The 15,170-nt window shown below is 43.7% G+C and overlaps 1 protein-coding gene across 1 annotated transcript; it reads right to left on the bottom strand.

Moving 5' to 3' along the window:
* Positions 1-1,772: 1,772 nt before the first annotated feature.
* LOC132959585 (OX-2 membrane glycoprotein-like) lies at positions 1,773-14,809 on the bottom strand. Its single transcript, XM_061032712.1, has 8 exons — positions 14,666-14,809; positions 12,288-12,472; positions 11,517-11,840; positions 10,642-10,971; positions 8,430-8,714; positions 7,825-7,926; positions 2,095-3,496; positions 1,773-2,014 (listed from the first exon to the last, which is right to left on the bottom strand). The coding sequence occupies exons 2-7, from the start codon at positions 12,340-12,342 to the stop codon at positions 3,492-3,494; spliced, it is 1,101 nt and encodes a 366-aa protein (XP_060888695.1). The 5' UTR covers positions 12,343-12,472; positions 14,666-14,809; the 3' UTR covers positions 1,773-2,014; positions 2,095-3,491.
* Positions 14,810-15,170: the final 361 nt, after the last annotated feature.

The following is a 15,170-nucleotide window of genomic DNA, read 5'->3' as shown; positions in this document are numbered from 1 at the left end:
CAGCGTGCCTGCACAGTGAGTGTGTGGCACATGCATGACTATAACACACACACTTGCACAAACAGAGCTGCACCCCACCCTGCATGTGTCATCATCGCCCACCATCCAGCTCGTGACACATGCAGGTAGAGGGGGCTGATCACCAAACACAGGAACTTCCTCAACCCTTTCGCTGTTATTCTAGTTGATATTTTCGCTAATATTTCAACAACTTTGTTTTTTTTTTTTTAAATTGTTATTTTGTTGGAAGAGAAACATGCATTTAAATTCTAAAGTTGGACGGGACAGGAAAACAAAAACAAGCTCGCCCTCTAGTGGTCTAAACGCAAAATGTTCTCAATTTAAAGGCAAGGAGCTGGATGAGTTCTTATTATTATAAAAGGAGCTACTTTAACCCCGCTGAAAACTGAATTAAGGAAGGCGACTTAGATTATTGTTTCCTTTCAGAGAGGCTCCATAAACTTTAAAAGCCACAGAGCGACGGAACAATAACAAGCTAATTAGTTTAATGTTTATTCTTAGTCCTCTCAGTAAGCAGTTTCCTCCTGATAAGCCTCCATGTTTTTATTCATAGTCAGATTATGTGTTTTAAACACACCAGGGTGGTTGATAAATCTGTCACAGATCAATGCCTCCTGGTGACACAGGAACCACTTGCCCCTTCCTGTCTTTGTGAGGTGTGTGGAAACTGAAGGAGGAAAAACATCATTTATTTAGATGATAATAAATGTGAGCAGAAGTGTTTTGGTATTCAGAGAGTTTAAGTCCAAAAACAGGATGAATTTGATTAAATGTTAAGAAAACAGAAACATTTATCAGACAGATAATCAGGTCGCTGCACATTTCATTTGAAGTACACCCAACAAACTTTGACCAGACGGGCAGAAACGCAGAGCAGCAATTTGAAGGTCGTGACACTCGACCTGGTTTTAGATGCATCTCTGCAACATACAGCTCTTATTCCCTCTGAAATACTTTAAAATGGTATCTCAGATATTTCTGCTTGTAATAAAATGAATCAAGAAGTAATCACAAACACAAATCTGGAACAAAAAGTGAAACATTCTGGCAGCAACCATGACTTTCTAAGTTGGATCAAACTTTTGTTTTGTCTTCTTGAATACTTGATCACAGCTCACATTTATAAAGAAAGGCACGCAGATCAAGGCCGGGTTTACCATCAGGGCAACCGGGCAGTTGCCCAGGGGGCTCGAGCTCTGTAGAGGGCCCAGGGCAAGAAGTGCATTAGCAAAATATCAGATTAGATCTGGCTCTCCTTCTCTGCTGGAGCCACAGCAGCTTGTCACACAGTGCCACAGCAAGCCGTCATATCTGATTCTGTGGTAGTGGGGGCTCTAGTGTTGTTGTGTAAATTTGGCCCTGACGTAGATGACATGAAGCCACTCCGAGGGTCTGAGGGTGAGACCTTAAAACTCGCCTCAGTGGTCTGTGGAGGAAATGAGTTTCCTATTGTGCAACTTTCTGTTGAGGTTTCTGCACCGCCCCCACACTCCTTAGAAATCACAAACCAGCCATGTCAAAAGAGCACAAGCCAGAGAAAAGGTTCGCTTACAACTTCGATGCATGATTTTACAAGAAAGCGTTCAAAATCACGAGAGGAGGAATATGAGTGAGAACAGGAAGTAGCATCATCGCAGATCAATCTAATATTTAAAAAGGTTAAAACTGCTAAAAATGACAAAACGCTGCAACACTGTTGACCTTAAAGAAGTATCAGTGAGACTGGAGGAGAAATAAAAAAGAGCAAAAATACAATTTAGAACTTTAATGAAGGCATTTAATAACATTTTAGCCTTGTAGAAGTCTTCATATACAGATAATTGTTAATAGAATAACAGATCATCTGAGAGTGTTTTCTGTACAAAAAGCCCACAGGCCTAGATCAATATATTAAAAAGAAAAGCTCAAATGTAACACTGGTGTCCCCTTCAGTTTGATTTAGAAATACTGTACAACAATAATGGCAACAAAAGCAGCCACACGTATGGACACGCTCCAGGTTCACACACACACACACACACACACACACACACACACACACACACACACACACACACACACACACACACACACACACACACACACACACACACACACACACACACACACACGAACAGTTTGGGCGGCGTTGACCACCCGTAACAGAGGTTACAGGTTGACCACCCTTCCACACAGCAGCTATAAATAAGAAACCTTTCATTCTTTCAGTCTGAGTCAAACAGGGCTGCTTCACAAAAAGTCAGATTTCAGCCTCCTCCTTTTTTTTTTTTTTTTTTACATTTACTGTAACTTGGACGTACTGTGCACCCCTGTAATTATCTGCTTTTTAAAACTACAAAAGGAGGGTTTTTAAGTGACGTAACCTTCTGCGGCGGCCGTATCGGTCGCCACAGCAACGGTCAGCTGATGTGACCTTAAAGGCCTGAGTCCTACGTCTCCTCACCTCTTCACTCGGAGTGACGGGAACAAACACGACCACAACCTTCGCTGTCTCTGAAGTTTTTAAGTTTTAGTTTTATCTAATCTGCACGAGTGATGTCAGATATGTCACTGGACCAATCAGGATTGAGCTACATTTTCTAATTAAATCTGATCTGATCAAGTCTAACTAGATTTGAGTTAGGGTTGTTTTTTTTTTTAAACTATTACGTCTATGACTTTATTTAAATTTCAACTATACGTGTTAATGTCATATAAAAAGGTTTATTTCCTAAAATGCTACCCGGCACAGTCAGAAACCTTCAAACTAAAAAAATGACTCACGATAGATAAATCAGCCTAAATTAAATATCATTTAGACCTTGCCTTGAACACTCACACACACTCACACTCACTGCAGGAAAGTCACTTAACCAGTATATTCTTTATTAACATGGCGGCCATTTATTCACAAATATCCTAATTTTCAATTGGTCAGTCTGACCTATAGAGCAGCTTTACACGATTGGAAGCTCAAAAAACTCTTCTCCAGTGCTGGGAGAAGTGAGCTTATGTAAGAGGATTGAAGGCGTCTCGTATAGTTCTTGGGTTTAATATCGGGGAACTATCATGTAATTTGCAGGACGAGCCGTTTAGCGCCCTCTGCAGACGCATCCAGGGATTACACCAACATCTGTTTACCTCATGATCTGAGCTTGAGGTCAGTGAGGGAAAGAATATGAAAATTGCCGCCATGTGAATAACAACATATTCAGAGATATCAATAATAAAAGAAAACTAATGTGCAGAATTAAAGATTCTAGCTGTAGTTCTGTTCACTCAGTGTTAAATGACAGGAGGAGTCTGTGTATGTACACGCAGTGCCGTCACAGTTCTTGGAAGCAGAACCCGGCCATGTCGGCTCGGCTCTGTGAAAGCTCTGTTGGCTTCCGCTGCACGCTGAGCTGGACGGCACGGTGCTGAGCAGCGAGGTCAGGCTCCGAGCTCGGCTGGTCCTTCATCAAAGCAGAAGGGATGCCGGACTCCAAAAATCAGTCTGCACAGCAAGAAAGAGAGATAAAGTGTTTCTGGTCAGGTTTGCCAAAGGAAACGTCCACTTTTTTCCCATTTTGATAGAAATCCGTCGTCAGCGGCCCGCATCTCCTCTCAGGCTTTTACCCTTTTCCTGACATGGTAACATCAGTAACGGTTCCTTAATGGATTCATTATTTAACACTCAAATTATGTTAACTCCCTATACAACACATTGTGTCAGCAGGAACGGCGATGAATGAGTATTCCCACAGCAAATATGTCAAAGCATCAGAGGCAGGCGTCTTATTTTACATGTTACAAATCCCCCAAAAGAATACAAAAACACCCACAGAAGGCACCCGACAAACACACTCTCTAATCCCAAAGACCTCGACCACAAAATACTAAAACATTTCAGGAATTCCACAGTCATAATAAAGTGTCTGCCACACCTCAGTGTACATGTGGCAGCAATGTGAGCGACTCAAGAGACTCACTAAACGGTACAGTGTTCAAGCTGAACGCACAAACACAACGTTGCTCAGATTAGCCAATTAGAGGAGGCGTTACGAGTTAACTCAGCTGTAAAACAATCAACACTGCCAAGACCAAAAATACGTTTCTAATGAATAGTAATGGCTCTTAATGAGAGTCATTTTAAGGTTCAGTTATTTGACTGTATGTAAGGAGTGGGTGGAGCTTCGGGGTCTTTTTGGTGACGCATCAGCTGTGTTAAAAGCTGAGCATGTGAGACAATCAAATAGTTGCAAAGAGCAATGTTTAAAAATGTTTGAGTTGGATGTTTTCTCCAAGAATAACTAAGTGAAGTGCGTCTCTCACTGACGTCTTCTGTCTAGCAGCAGGTGTCACTTTCCTCATATCATCTGCAGGGTTTAGTTCTCTTCAAAGACCGCCGCGATGTCATCGCCTCCATCTAATCTCAAAAGAATAATCAGGGTGACTCCCTCATGATTCAAGTCCAGAACGGGTTGGCGTGCCAGCCCGGATGTGGTCCTTCCCCTGCACTTCCTGCGGTGTTTCAGATACAAAAGGTGCCACTAGAAACTTTTACTTTCAAGGCCCTTATGAGTTGTTAATTTCCCGTCTTGTCGCTGAGCCACCACCAAACCCCTATAAGTCTGTACATCTCCAGCAGGCCACACCAAAAGAAATCACGGAAACGGGGACCCAAATAGACCGGCGGCGTTTTACTGGAAGAACCTCAGGCCTCGGTCCAACTTCCCAGCCGTGATTGACTGAAGCTGAATTACGCCCACTGATTCAGAAAAGAGCCACAAAAAGGCTTTGTGGTCTGCTCGCGGTTCCACTCAAGCCGCAGACATCACAACCTTTTCGGGCCATTCACAGCGGGCTTCTGTGGAGCAGAGCACGACTTTAAAGAATGTCTCAGTTTTGGTTTGACCGCATTTGTCTTGGTTTTAAAATGCTCAGCTGGAAGTCTTTCGTTTTGGACATCACTTCCTGCTGCGAGCACACAAATCAATCTGCCAGGTTTAGAACAACAATTTTTCCTGCTCTTCTCGACGGTTTTGAAGTGGGCGGGGCTTAGGCAGACTAAGATGATAGTGCTTACCTTCATGCACAAAAACAGAATTAGCATTCTTGTCACAGATTTATTCCTGCTGCTGGTTGTGACAGAGCTGTGACAAACGCTCCCATTAAGGACTTGAGACACTCTGCATCACAGCTGCTTCTTCCCTTGGACAGCAATCTGAATCACATCACAGTAAAAGCCTATGTCCCTGCCAAATCTCAGGCCATGCAGCGACTGGAAACTACAGCATGTGTGTGTCTGTACAGTAGCGTCTAAGAGTGGGGGTGGGGGGGGGGGGGTTGTTGTTATAAACTGAGCCGAGTTTCAACTTCAGCCTTCCTTGTCCCTGCTCCCTCCTCCTCCAGGCCCCCCCCCTCGTCATGTCTGCCACCATCCGAGGGATTAAACACAGAAAAAGAGGAGGTCTTTTCTTCTGGCTGCTACCTCAAGACAATCAGCACAACCACTTGTTATTCAGCTCAGGATTCCAGAAGTTGGAAAACCAGGGAAGACTCGCCAGCAATGTGGAAAGTGTGGAGCAAACAGGAGCCTTTGTTGCTGTCGAAAATCTATTTTTGCTTGCGACCCAGCCGCCATCTATTCCAAGATGTCCCACGCCGAGCTCTGGCCACAGATACTTGAGCAAGATACAACACAACACTATCAATCACACACAAAGCGAGTCTAGGCTTTCCGTCGCCTGTGCGATGATTTAGGGACGTTAGATCAACACAGAGACTCTTAAACCATGTTAGTTTTTGGAACTTGAAATGATAAGGGGACAAAGACTGAAAGATTTAGCCGATGTGTCAGAGTTTCCCCATCCTCGAGACGAGAGGAAATGGGGCGTGTGCCGCCTCTGCTTTCTTATCGCGTAGAAAAAATAAAGACGAGGTGGAAAAAGGAAACTTCTGATTCAGGTCTGTGTGAGGGAGCGTTTCCCCTCGCGTCACGATTTAGTTGATTAAAAAAATTGCGATAAAAACGATAAGGATCCACTCTGGTTGATTAGTATGCAGTTCATCAGGTGTGGTATCTTTCATTACTTTACATTGTTGAGCTCTTTTGGCAACATGCAGTAGGGGGATGCAGAACAAAAATCATCTCCTGTTTGAAGACAATACTGCAGAGAGATTTTAAATGTTCATGTATCTCCCTCTTTCCCACTTCCTCTGCCCATCCAGGGCAACACAAGGCTGGTGCTGCTCAGGGTTTCTGCCTGTCCCTTCCCACGATTTCCAAATGTTGCAAGAAGCTGGACACTTTTCGAAGTGTTTCCAGGCTCTGTTGTTGGGAAAATATGTATTATATTCATCGGGATTCCTCCTCCTCCTGATTTTGGTCAGCCCATGTTAAATTGCATGTTGCACGTTGCCAAATCCAAAGGAGTCCTGGGACCGCCGTGACCCTGAGACATCAGCTCCCACGTTTGTTTTTCTTCCTCCAGGACTTTTGTTTGGCCAGCAGCAGCGCCGACGTCAGCCAAAGGCTTCTGTCGTTGCTGCGATAACTTTGGTTTTCTTTCCCTGCCTCTCCTCGGTGGCGAGGAAATTTATGATAAAGAGGAAATGGGCAGCGGTTCACACACACTGTTTCCGTGACACCCTGCGAGGATTTTGGGGAAGGTGTTAACAGGAGTCAAGGGAGTGTCGATGACACATGATTGGGCATCCTCTCTGACACCTCTGTGTGGAAAGTAGCTGTGAGGCTTGAGAGCTGACCTTTAGAGCGCTTTCAGGGAAATCGGTGAGGCGCTTCTTGGTTTGATGGCGCTCTGTTTTTCACTGTCACTTTACCAGCAAGCGTCTACATTCCTGCTTCCACATTCAGAGTTACTTCAATTGGATGTAGCTCTGTTTTTGGTCTCCACCCACCAACAGGTATAAACCTCGCCACATTTTTAGTTGCTAAAAGCTAAAAAATGTTTGATGGAAGTAGCTGAATTTGTGTTTTTAAGGAAGCATACTGATGTTTTTTTAATTTACTCAATGCAATGGTGGATGAGTGGTTGGCCTGAAAACCAAAACAACCAGCTGAAAAGGCGCTAAAATGCTCCGTAAAGTTAAGGGAGAATGGCAGAGTTGGGATACACTTCCCTGCACATTCAACCAGTCATGTAATAATTAAACATTCAAAATCTTAATTCATAACCGTCTTTGCTCAAGTGCTCTGACATGAGCTCGTCACTGCTCGTGAACTTAACAGGATGTTTTCTGTTTATGTAACCAGAAGAAATGTGAACAATTCATAACGATCGTGTCGATGACAAGTTCACTCTCTTGGCAGATCCTGAAGTAAAGAGTGAAACTTGTAACCTGTTCATAAAGCTACGCAGTCGTTCCTCAGAGCTGCTCAGAAAAACCTCAAAACTTCTTTTTTTTTTTTTTAACTCTGAATCCGTTTGTATCGACATCACTGCACAAACTTCTCCCTTTTCACAATCCTGCTGCATGTTTTCCTGAGCTTCCGCAGGACTCAAGAGTGGCAAACGGAAATCCACACTCCAGCAATCACATAACAGAACTACTCGCTAGTATTTCTGATGACCGCTCTAATTCGCTTTTCCAACCCTGCAATTCCTTTGAAAACCCACAAGAGCAAAAGCATGACCTTCAGCTGCTGCACACCGTTATTTCACCTGAGTCGCCCGTCTGGTTAAGGGTGGATTTAATTAGATGACACCTCAACGGGCGTGGACAAAAACAGCTATTACATTCTGCCAAGTCACTAAATCCGAGTTAAAAGAGTGTATTCGGGGCTTCTGTGGGATGTGGAGCTGCAGAGTTTGGACTCACCGTCAGTGCAGATGAAGCACTTGCAGAGACACACACACAGACAGAGGAGGAGGATGGCCGCCACACCGCACACCGAGAGGAGGATGACCATAGCTGGACCCACTGCAGAAGAAGAAAAAAAAAACCACACAGACATTTACTCCACCAGCACTTTATATGCTGTCAAATTACTACCTGTCACATACGTCTAACATCTGGAGCACGCACTTGAGGCGGAGTGGGAATAGAATAAAGACTGTTTTATATGAAAAGTAAGCCTTCTCATATGCGGTTCAGGATGCAGGATTCCTTCAGAGTGGCCGTAGTTACCCCAGACTAAAATAGGAGAAGATGCTCACATGTGGGAAACAAAAGCTTTCTTTTCATAGCTCCCGAGCACCCAAAGATGAGAAGTAGAAATGGTTTTTTTTGTAACTCTTTTGGACCAGTTAGGGTAGGTAGATTCAGATTTTGCCTGATACTTCTGTTTCTGTAACTCACAAGCTCGAGACAGCATTTCCAATATGGCGACCACCATCAATCGCAAGTCTGCTTCAGAAACCAAAGAGTGACGTCACTGAGACGACCTAAAAAAAAAAAAAATAATTTAAAAACAAGCTCCTCACTGTTTGTGTTCACAAAAGCTGTCAGGGGTTTCTCCAGACCCGGGTGGTGCACGATGCACTTGACGGAGTGTTCACTGAGCAGTCCCGACTGGAACAACAGCGTGCTGGTCACTATCGTCGTGCCGTCGCCCTGGTCGTAGGAAGAGGAGACGGGCGGTCCGAGGGTTTTGTTTTCCCCGCCGACGTCCCACGTGATGTCTGCCGCTGGCCGGGATTGAGCCGTGCAGTTTGCTTCAGTGAATCCCGAGGACGAGGCGACATGGCTCACCTCTGGTTTGGGTAAAACTGGAGAAAGAAAGAATGTTGTTATTGAGAGTCTCTTGTAAAGTTTCTATTTTATTTTAAAAAGTGTTACTGAGGCGGTAACAAACTTTGTCAGCTGAAAACAAAAAGGTGTGAATATTTGACTTAACGATCAACTTTAAGGGAGGATCCCTACATTTCACTCTCACTAAAAAGGAGCAGCAATCTTTGTGCTGTTCTGCTTCTCTTACTTTCCTCGTTTATTGTTTGATCTTCCGGTTAATGTCTGTTCTGGATTTCATCTGAGCCTGTCGATCCCAGCAAGCAGAAAGCAGAGATTTGTTCCTGCGCCTCCATAATGGAGACGGAGAGACATCGCATGTCAATCTCTGCTCTGCGCACAACAATGACACAAGTTGTCCTCCGACAGGGCCGCCAGAAACACAGGAGCGAAGCGGCTTTTAGTGACTCTGCGTGTTTGTGTGTCTGAGTCTCTGCTGCCGTCAGATTGGACAAAGCTTGTTAAGCAGTGCAGGGAGGCCACACACACACACACACACACACACACACACACTGAGGGCCTTGTGTCTCGGGGAAACAGTGAGCCACTCATCCCCTGGCCTTCATCCCAAATTAATCACCACTCTCCCCTCTGAGACCCCCCCCTCCCTCTGCTCAAATTATCACTCCAAACACACACACACACACACACACACACACACAGGACATCAACAGCCGCTCACAGTCCTGGAACGCTTGCTTAAAGCCAACGAGAGGTGCACTCTTGACTTGTTGGTTAACACCTCTGCAGAGGAAAATAAAAGGCCGGGGTTAAGTGCTGTCAGGGGACATGTAGCACCGTCACCAAAGCGGGTCAGAACAGAAGTCTAATGACCAGAATAACTCTCACTTCAGGGTCGCCTGTGGTCTGTTTATATGCCACACTTCCCTTTCCTGCTATGGGATGCACACACACACACTCTCACACGTTTCCTCTCAGGCTACAATACCGTCTCCAATGTTGTACAGCGTGAAAGCACATGGTCCCCTTGAGGTCCAGTAGGAAGGACACTTTTTAGAAATGCTTTTTTGTGCTGCAGTGGTCTGCATTTTCTATATTAGTGTTTTTATAAAAATTAAAGAGAATTTAGAAATGATGAGAACACATATAAAGATGTCCATTAGAACATGAAACAACAGGTATTTCAGTTTAAATTCCACCTGTTTGGTGAACACAAGGGCTCAGAGAGCGTCCCGAATCAGGCATCTATTTATCACCCTGGTAGAATTTTTTTTAAAACCCAGAAATGACAAAAAAGGAGAGGCAGACTTTCCAGCTTTGCTTTATCCGATCTGCTGAAAACAAAGACTGGAAATAACATCCGTGATGAGAGAAAATATCTGCTTCCAACATCATCATTCATATTTAACGGCCAGCACGACAAGGCTAAATTTAAAGTCATTGTTAAGTTGATGAACTGTATTAAATTTACATTTAATTTAGTTTCATTTACGATGTCTTCTGTGGCTTTGACTTTTTAATAAAAAGAGATAATTAAGCTGGAGGCGTGGCGGGTTAAAGACAGGGTGTTTACCAGACAGGGACGACCACAGATGCTTTGGAGCAGTGTTACTGGAGGCGTAGGAGTGTTTTGTTTTGAATAGCTTGACCGATAAAAAGACTAAAACAACCTAATGAAAGTGTCCTTTACATCATTTCACAGCCCTGAGGAGGCGTCACAGATCAAGCTTTCATCGGCCTAATATTGCTTTTCTGAAAGCAGAGGCCGGCTCAACAAGCACAACGCGGTCCTGCTGCCTCTCCTGAGCTGTTTTCACAGATCCAAACCTGTCATGAGAGGTCATTGTGATTAAACAAATGAATCTTTAACTACTCTAACGCTTGCTTTCAGCTGTATTTTCATATCTAATAAAAAAAAAAAAAAAAAGGAAGTAAGATGGTACTGACCGTAAACTGAGAGACAGGTGGTGGCGCTCTTGGTGCCATCCGGATACGCGTGGAACTCGCAGGTGTAGCACGCCTCGTCCTCCGTCCTCACCTGCTGGATGGTCAGCTGGGTGTCGCCGAGAGTTCGGCTCAAGTCGACCCGACCCGCAAACTGCGCGTCCACGCTGTGGTGGCTGTGTCTGGCGTGGGAGGCGACGGTTGTGGTGTCGCCCTGCTCGGCCGTCTTCCTCCACAGCACCTGGTGCACCCTCTCGGGGAGGCTGTACCAGCAGGAGAGGGTGGTGGACTTCCCGCTCACAGCCGTCTTGTTGCCCTCCTGGCGCACTTTACCTGCAACAGGAAACATGAAAACAGCCTAAATCTGTGATCGTGCTGTTTGAGGAGTCGTGTTTGCTTTTGTTTGTGTGCAGGTGACATAGCAACAAGAGGAGTCTGGGAGTCATAAACAAGGTTGTGCCAATTAAAAAAGTACAATAGGAAGTGCTGAGGCTAGGCAGCCGGGTGGGATAACTCCCCTGCTGGTTTTGGAGCTCAGACCTTTGCCTACTTCTTCCTGTTTTAAGAGTTCTAGTGAGAAAAACAAGCAGCTCTGTGACGCTCATGAGGACGGGCTGCGCTGAGACTTTGTACTTGTGGAAAAAAGAACCTGTTACCTAAGCACACACAGAGTTTGGATTAAAAAAAACAAAAAAAAACTCATGCTTCATTGTGGAACAAATGTTAAAGGACTCTTTGTGATCGAAATCATGAAAACATTTGTTTGCAGACTCTTAAACTGATTTCCACCGTAACTGTTGAATGATGATTTGCATGTAATTAACCAAACAACCTCCATCTGAACGAGACGTCCAAGAAAAACCTAATTACACACTAACCCGTGACGCTGACACACGTCTGCGCTTCCTGATAGCCTGAGGGGAAAACATCAAAGATGCAGCGGTAGCAGCCCTCGTCGTCAGGCCGCACCCTCTTGATGGTGATGTAGGAGGCGTCGTTGTTGGAGGTGGTGAGCTGCACGTTGGGGTCCTGATGGCTGATCCGTAGCGGCACGCTTTGCTCGTAAGCCAGTAGGACATCGTCGTGCTTGTTGAGCCAGCGGACCTGATGGACGGTGTCTCTGGACGTCGTTGTGATGTTACAGGCGAGCAGGAGGGGACGGCCGGCCTCTGCTTTTAGATTGGCAGGAGCTGTGACTTTACCTGAGTTAAAAAAAAACAAAGATATTCGATTTGTTTATCCCTACGTGTGACATTACAGGGCGGCAGAACGGACAGAATGCGGTGCTGAAACTGAGAAACACACTTCTGTGGTAGCATCACTTTTTGAAACAGTAATAGAAAGAGTAGTGACATCATTTTCCCTGGATACAGATATCAAACACCGGTCAGCTCTTTTATTTAAAAACCTTCTGAAATGTAAGAGTTAAAAGTGCTAAATATACTGAAAAATATCAAAAGTTAAAGTTCTCTTTCTGCAGAAAAATAATGCCCAGCGTTGTAGTTCTCGAGTCTGACAGCGGCCCTACATGTCAGGATGAGTGAAAGCTTTGAAACCATTCTGACATTACTTTCTTTGTTGCAGAGACAAAAAGTACGATAGTTGTTTCAGTTGAATGATATCTCAGAGTCGTCGATTTAACAACATACCGTGCGTCCCTCCGATAGAGAGCAGCAGACACAGGAGCAGCGCAGGTCCACACATGGCACACTCAGGCAGGCTTAGAGTCTCACACGCTGACCCGCTATCACAGCCAGGCTGCAGCTGCAAACACAAACGCCGTCAGAGCGCTCGAACGACCACAAACCTCCAAACAGCTTGTGACTGCAGCGGGCTGTAATAAAAAGAATACACTTTAGATTAGCAGGAAAGAAGAGGCTGTGAGTGATGCAGACGTACTGAGCTGTCAGACGTCCGGTGTTGTGACTTGTCGAGCTGTTGTTGGTCAGCACTGTTGCGGCTGCATCGCACACACACACACACACACACACACACACGCTGTTGTAATGAGAGGTCAGAGGATGACATGAGCGGTGACAGCATTACAAAGATTACACTCTTTGCTCAGCAGGGGAGTAAAAAAAAAACCCACAAAAACAACTTTAAAGAACTGATTTGAAAACATCACTTTGGGTCAGTTTTTTGCATCTTTTTACTCGCGGTTGCCACGGTGACCTAACGTGTCAGCATCAGCAAAAGCAGTTTTCTCGTTTAAAGGAACGTTACCTGGGGGTCTGATAGAGGTTTCAAAAGTTAATGAACAGCGTGACAACTCCCACTCACACGGCTGCAACACAAGACGCTGCTTCAAAGTCTAGACAAAACTCTAACCCTGAGGTTTCGAAAAACAAATTATCGCAGTCGGATGATGATGAAAGAGGTGATGAGGTATTAGTCATTAAGGTGGGTTTGGAGGCAGGTAAGCAGTAGGGTGTGCGTTTGCCGAGTGAAGGCATATTTGTTGGTCGAGTGTGAACAACAAATCATGTTGAAAATCGAATATTTTTCAAATACGCGGCTTAAAAACAGGCAGAAAAAGCAGGACTCAAACTGTTCTTTAAATGTGGATAAAGGTGACGCTTAGTGGACTCTGTGGGAGAGAGAAACCAGTCTAAACCACATGACAGACCAGGTCCAGACCTCAGAGGTTTATGGGTGTTATTTGCTCTTTTACAGCGCCAACTCATCTGGCTTCAAACATTCAGCCTGCTCCTGTTGGGCAGCACTTAAATCACGTTTCCACTACAAACAGAGCGTCTGACGAAACCACTACACATGACCACAAACAAATCTCAAACTGACGACTTTAAATCTTAAACTCTTCACATAACGGCCTAGATTCTGGTAAATTTACTTTCAGAGATACGCTTAAAATCTCAAGTTCCACCAGAGAGGGATTGAAATCAGGTGAATAACCTTCATCCAGATGTGCGTTAAAACTTTTTGCTTGGAAGACAGATGTTATTTGAAATTTCTCAAACAGGATGCCGAAGGAGGAAAATGGTTCAAATTAATTACCTGCCTCACTTTCATGTTATTTCAAAGCAGGAGGAAAAGAAAGGCTCACATATGTAAGCCAATTTAGGAGCGTGTAAATCTTTCACATGGCAGATTTAACTCCTGGAAATCATGGAAATTGATACCATGCGATACAGATATCACAAAGTGTATGATATCCCCAAAAAGTAATTGAAAAAAGGGAAGTTCCACACATGTTTGCCCTCTTTTGGGGGTTTGAAAACCTTTCTTTGGACATGATTACCGAATGAAATGAAAAAATACTATCAAAATAGTGCTGTAAAATTAGTGGAAACTTGGTTTTCAACATATTTAAGGCAATTTAAGGGGTGTAAATATTTCACTTGGCAGGTTTAACACATGCAAATCACAATTTTGATTAAGTACACAGCACTTTAGCCTTAAATACAGGAATATTCCTCTTCAAAATATCAAGGGCAATGTCTTGGGGTGCAAAACCACTTCCTTTTATTTGCATGTTTCTAACGTGAAAATCATAAAAATGTATAAAATGCTGTGAAGCTAAAACAAAGTAAAAACACATGTCAAACAAACATAAGGAGGACAATTGGCTTTAAAACATATTAAGCCAATTTGGGGGTTTGTATAGCTTCTCTTTTTTTTCTTTTTTTTTTTTACAACAGAAACCATTAAAATGTGCAATCTTTTTCGACGTTTCAAACAATTTCACCACAGGTAAAGTGAAAACGTTTTTTTCCTTTCAGCTAGGAATACTGACATTGACTAAATGTTTAAACAAGTATCAGTAAAAGACGATTTAAATGAGTTTTTGTCTTGATAACAATGAAAAATGACTAAAATATGCCTTTCTTCTAGTCAAACGTCGATATCCTCAAAATAAAAGGTCCTTCAATGTTTCACAAAATGCTAATTGAAGTTCGTTGACTTACCTTCACTCATTCAGAAACTCCACAACTGTTAAAATGTGAAGTTAAGACATTTTAAAATCGTCGTGTCACTCTGTAAAACTCAAAGACGTCACACTTACCCGCTGACAGAAAAAGGTCCTCTACTTAAAAGTCAGCTCCCAGTGTTCTTTTTTAAATCTTCCAGAGCTACAGGTGAAGTGAAACTGGTGCACAGTTCGCCATAGTTCATACATTTAACCTTAAGTGAGTTCTGCTGTTTCACGCCCACCACATCCTCCAAGAAGCCTCAACTCGTCTCCCATTGTGAGGACAGTGACCACTAGTGGCCATGTGTTGAAACTGCAGCTATAAAAACTTCAATATTAAAGTGAAAGAAAAGGTTTGACGGGTAGATTAAAAACATTTTATTCTTTAGTTCTTTATCTTAACATTAAAACAGTGCATTACAAAAAGGCAGCATTTACATTTTGCAGCCTGCATAACTGCAACCATCGCACTTGTTTTACAGCCATTCGCAAACTGAAGAATTCTGCAGCACACCTAAAGGGGTCTTTTCAAACCTCTGATCAACACTTGAGACTTCAATTAAGAATATTTCACAAAAATGTGAGTCGTAAAATTCAA

The sequence above is a fragment of the Labrus mixtus genome, chromosome 24 (genome assembly GCF_963584025.1).
Source record: "Labrus mixtus chromosome 24, fLabMix1.1, whole genome shotgun sequence".
Taxonomy (NCBI): domain Eukaryota; kingdom Metazoa; phylum Chordata; class Actinopteri; order Labriformes; family Labridae; genus Labrus; species Labrus mixtus.
The sequence above is the reverse complement of the archived record's forward strand: the minus strand, read 5'-3'. Positions and strand labels throughout refer to the sequence as shown.

What these genes read in the sequence shown, in the direction of transcription:
- LOC132959585 (XM_061032712.1), bottom strand. Translation starts at nt 12,342, where the DNA reads ATGTGTGGACCTGCGCTGCTCCTGTGTCTGCTGCTCTCTATCGGAGGG. An exon ending in CTCTATCGGAGGGACGCACG is followed by an intron (nt 11,841 to 12,287) that starts GTATGTTGTTAA and finishes TTTTTAACTCAG; the next exon opens with GTAAAGTCACAGCTCCTGCC. An exon ending in AGCTTTTGTGAACACAAACA is followed by an intron (nt 7,927 to 8,429) that starts GTGAGGAGCTTG and finishes CTTCTTCTGCAG; the next exon opens with TGGGTCCAGCTATGGTCATC.